At 33.3% G+C, this 4,775-nt stretch overlaps 1 protein-coding gene across 3 annotated transcripts in view; it reads right to left on the minus strand.

Annotated features, from left to right (window-relative positions):
• Window positions 1-4,775, minus strand: part of LOC108756009 (synaptotagmin-7) — a 169,112-nt gene that overhangs the window by 109,742 nt on the left and 54,595 nt on the right. For all 3 annotated transcript variants that reach the window (XM_018499537.1, XM_018499538.1, XM_018499535.1), the window contains exon 3: window positions 1,762-2,003. In XM_018499537.1, the coding sequence (XP_018355039.1) occupies window positions 1,762-1,997 (236 nt within the window). In that variant the 5' untranslated portion in view covers window positions 1,998-2,003. The remainder of the gene's footprint in view (window positions 1-1,761; window positions 2,004-4,775) is intronic.

Genomic DNA, 4,775 nt, shown 5'->3' on the forward strand with positions numbered 1-4,775 from the left:
TTCAAAATATTTTTGTATGTATTACACAGCATATAAAAATTATAAACAGAATTCTATCTTGATTTCTGACACGAATTATAAATCGTCCAAGTAGAGCTTTAAATTTGAAAGTTCACAGGATTTGACTAAAATTTATTTTAAACGATTTATATTAGAATTCAAAATCTATATTACGATTTTATATAATAAAAAACTAATCGAATCAAAATGCAACATAAAATGTAGACTCATATTTTGAAGTGCATATAAGATTACAAATAGCCTGAAATCTAGTTCTACGAATTTTAGATCGTCTAAAACGGTCTTACGAAGCATAATCTAATATCAGAATGAATTTGATCAACTCAAGAATATATTTGTGCGATTAATAGAATAGAATTTGTGTAATTAAAAATCTTTGAGCGAACGTCAATATTTAAATTTCTTAATTGCTTCAACAGATATAGTCCGCTAACAAAAATAAAGCGCAAAGTTAATAGTGTATTAACTGTATAATACGAACGTCAACAAAATTGTTGGACTAAATAATTAACTTCCCTAAAAGTAAAACGTTCTCTATATAATGTCAAACAATTTTGCCAAAAATGTGTGTATACTTTACACAGTTCACAGATTATAAAAAACAAGATCATAATTACAATATGTTGTTTAATAACGAGTTTCAAACTCGCTTTATCTCGGCACATACATAACTCGTAAAGTTACGTAATAATCAGAAATTTGCAGAATCAAATAATATTTCAATGCGAACGTTTCCTGGTAGTAATAGTGCCAGGTTTCGCTTTGGCTTCGCCATACTAAGCGATATACGTAACGAATTGGGACCCCTTGATTACTCGGCTAGAGATGGTAATAAACGACCCGTAATGAATGATCCTCGTTACGAACGTCGAGTATCGTTCGGCGATATAAACGATAATGTTCATTAATAACGTTCTGCTGGTACAACCATTTTGCAGGTTCCCGTTATTCAAGCTCGAGAAATGGAAGATCTCTCACAGCGAAATTCTATCGTCGATAACGCTTTTACCGGTAAAACGAACTTACCGACGGGCAATTCCGCTGTTGATATTCGAACGGGTCTGACCGTCTGACTAATATTTGGTTGTACTACTAGAATTGCCGTTTGTTGCTCAGACAATAATGAAGCGATCTACGGGCTTCGCGCGTAGAAAACGTTCGACGATAAATCACGCACTCGTTTGTGCGAGAGAATAAACACGGAATTGTCTTCAATAGCATCGCTGCGTTGCTATAAAATATTATTATATTTCATCTTCGCTTAATGAAACGAATGTCACAATGAAGGTATTCGATTTTGTGCGATAAAATAGAATGGATGACGTTCTTAGTTATTCGTAAGAAGAGCTCAAGATTAATGATACTCTTTGTCAAGTTACAAATATATTGTAGTATCTTCAAGTGATTCAAAACAACGTCAACAGTGACAAACTTGCGAACAAATAAAAATAACAAACGTATAACGATTGTAGTTTGTTTACTTTTCGTTAAAGTCAACGTAACGAATTCATTTAGTCTTACGTAAACTTTGAAATATTGTATCGCCACTAGTGACTGCGGTATATAAAAGAAAAGATAAATAAAGATAAGAAATATAAAAGATATCTATTTATATATCATAATAGCATACAAAATTTCTTCGAAAGAATATAATTTTATGGAAAATTGATTAAATTCAGAGCTGGACCGTGACATTAATTGTTCAATTATTTTAATAAAAAAGAAAAAATTTGCACTTACCCAAGAGCCTTCGTGCTGATTAGAGGTGTCTTCAGATTCAGAAAACCATTTTTCTTAGTAGATTGTTGTTGAGTTGAGCCGTCGCCATTATCGTTTTGGTCCTCGAGATCGTCGTCCCGTTGCTTGGACTTCCTGGCGCGTAGATAGAGCCACATTGCTAATGCGAGTCCTACTAGAATTGCGAGAGCACCGACTGTTCCGAAAACTGCTGTCAGTATGACGTCACGGCGTTCCATGCCCACCTGGAATGCATAAGGAAGCGCAAATCGATTGAGAGACGGACACATTTACATCATTCGTGTCTGTATCATTCCCTTCGTCTGTATCACTCCCTTGAGACACGAAAGGCAACCTAACGGATCGAAATAAACGATTAAGGCCCAGTTCCACAACTCACGGTTAACTCTTAACCGTGAGTTCAATTTATTCCTTATCTCTTTCCAATTCTAGAACTGGGCCTATGTCTCGTAACTCACACTCAAGACGCGAAACAATCTGTTGTCTCTTTACGGTCGTTGCTGTAAATTTCGTGAATAAAAAGTAACGAGATGTTACCACGTTTGTACGCGACGTATAAAAGACAGGAGCATTATCAACCTTATAAAAAGAAACGACGCCGTAAGCTCAACGGACATAAAAACGTGGGATTTTTTTTCGAAAGGAAGAAAGAAAGTAGAGAAAGGAAGAAAGTGTCTTAAGGATGTCTTCTTGTGACAACGAGAGTATGTTCGTTCCAATGACAAAACCCGGCACAGCCGAGCATGTCCGAAAAATTCATTGGCAGACTTCGCACGTAGTGCTACGAGTCCGCTGCAGCCAAGGCGAGCCCGGTCAATACGAAGTACACCTTAACAACAGAACTATACGTGCAGTCCCTCAGACTCAAGTCGAAGGAGGTATCGCGTTAGACGTTACGCCCATGAACCCAAACCGTCCTGTCATTCCATGCACGAATGAGATTCAGCCTTAGCAATTTGTGGTATCTACACGTGCACGCGCGCAAACTATTTCGGCTAAACCTCGGCCATGGCGTAGATAGGCCACGTACGAGATAAAAGGACTCACATATGTTTCGATCGAAAGATACCCGATTGATCGGGGTACTCCTGAATGCCATTATCTTGATCTGTACATTATGGCATGTCGAGTTTTATGTCAATACGTCAATGCAAAAATGATAAAATGTCAATGTCTCACGCTTTCAAATTATTCGCTCATCATTAGATCAGTTTCTATTAAGTATATCATATTTAAATCGATAAATACGATACGAGTTCATTTTGATACGAAAATAAGCTTTTTTTCTTATTGATCTAAAATACGCTTTGAATGCAAATAGGCTATTTGTTCCAAGCTTCTAAGCACCTAATGTAGACGTTGAAAATGAGCGGGGAAAAGAATACATTGTCCTTTTATTTAAATATTAAATTCTTTATAGTTTTCAAGCAAAATGATAATGTAATTTCAAAGATTTTGTATTATGTTTCGGAATTTTATTCAATACAAGGTGATCTCTTATATCAGAAATATTATAGTTTATCAGATTTGATATTTTTGAAAATAAAATAAGTATCTGTAGCATACTATAAAATTACTTTTTTTGTTAATAATAAGTGTAGAAAGAATATAAGTGAAAAATTTTAAATACATTAAAAAAAAATTCTGATTAAAAACAGACGAATCCGAAGATTTTGATCATCAAAATATCAATCAAAATTCTGGTTACCTTAGATAAAATTATAATGAATTCAACTAAAAAATTCTGATTTGTTTATTTTTAATCAAAACTGCTATTAATGGAGTCAGATTCTTTTTTTCAATGTAAATAATCATTTTAGAAATCAGAAATATCAAAAATATTGAATGTTATTTAAATTCCTAAAAATAATTTTATCAGCTTTTTCAATGAAACTAAAACAGTTTTTTAATTAATACTAAAAAATTTGACGAAAAAGACTCACATATCCTTTGTATACTCATTAATTTATTTATATCTTTAAAAAAAAAATAAAAGTAAAAGTATAAAAAAGGAAAAAAATTAATTTTATCTTTTACACATTTCAATAAAAGTATCATAAAATCTCATAAAATGCACTGTTACAAATTTAAGTAATTTAAAAAGAAAATTACAAACCAGTTAGTTTAATTGCTTTATAGTTATAATGTTATAACGAAAGAGCTCTCTTATTAAGTGCATACTTTTGAAATCTGTAATAAAAATTACTCTAAGCATACTAATAATCTTCTCGTTTTATACACGATAAAAATAACCTTAATGTGCGTAAATTTTCTCCTCTAATCCAAAATGAATGATCACTCTTGTCTAAGGTGGTTTCATCACTCTTAGAATTAAATACCATTTTATATTCAAGAGATGTGTTCATCCCTTTACACGGTAGAATCAAAATATAGCCTCGATCCTCGTTAGTAGGTACTCCATAAATTAGTTTCGCTTTATCTCTTTAAGCGGATGACATGAATACAAAAAAGTACAAAGCATTCTAGAGGAAAGCTTCAAGATTTCTCCATTAATTATTTAAGCGCTCTGAGTGGGAAATGTTACTGTATCGATTTGATTCTGTAAAATTTGAAATAGCATCTGCAATTTTCCCGACAACATAATTACGTACAAAATTAATGTATAGTTAGAAACTCAATGTCTCCTCTCCGGACACCGTCTCGCTCGTGTTTCACGTCTCCATAATTTATACACATTATGTCCAACGACAGGATAAAAACCATGGCTTAAAACAAGCACCTCCTATATCTTAAGAATGTGGCATGCTATGACCTTCTTTGTAATGTATGCTTTTTAAGTTACGCTAACGTGCTACTAAACGTATGACGAGAGTTCTCGATTTTCCACGCAATATAAACTCTCAGCGTCGATCGAACACGTTTCCTTCCCTATCCCTAGAAACTACATTATACTACTACTATCATACTACTGTATGATAAAATATGTTTGATCAATGTCTTTTCCACATAACTATACACATCATCACATTTATATA

Source organism: Trachymyrmex septentrionalis, unplaced genomic scaffold, assembly GCF_001594115.1.
Source record: "Trachymyrmex septentrionalis isolate Tsep2-gDNA-1 unplaced genomic scaffold, Tsep1.0 scaffold9, whole genome shotgun sequence".
Lineage (NCBI taxonomy): Eukaryota > Metazoa > Arthropoda > Insecta > Hymenoptera > Formicidae > Trachymyrmex > Trachymyrmex septentrionalis.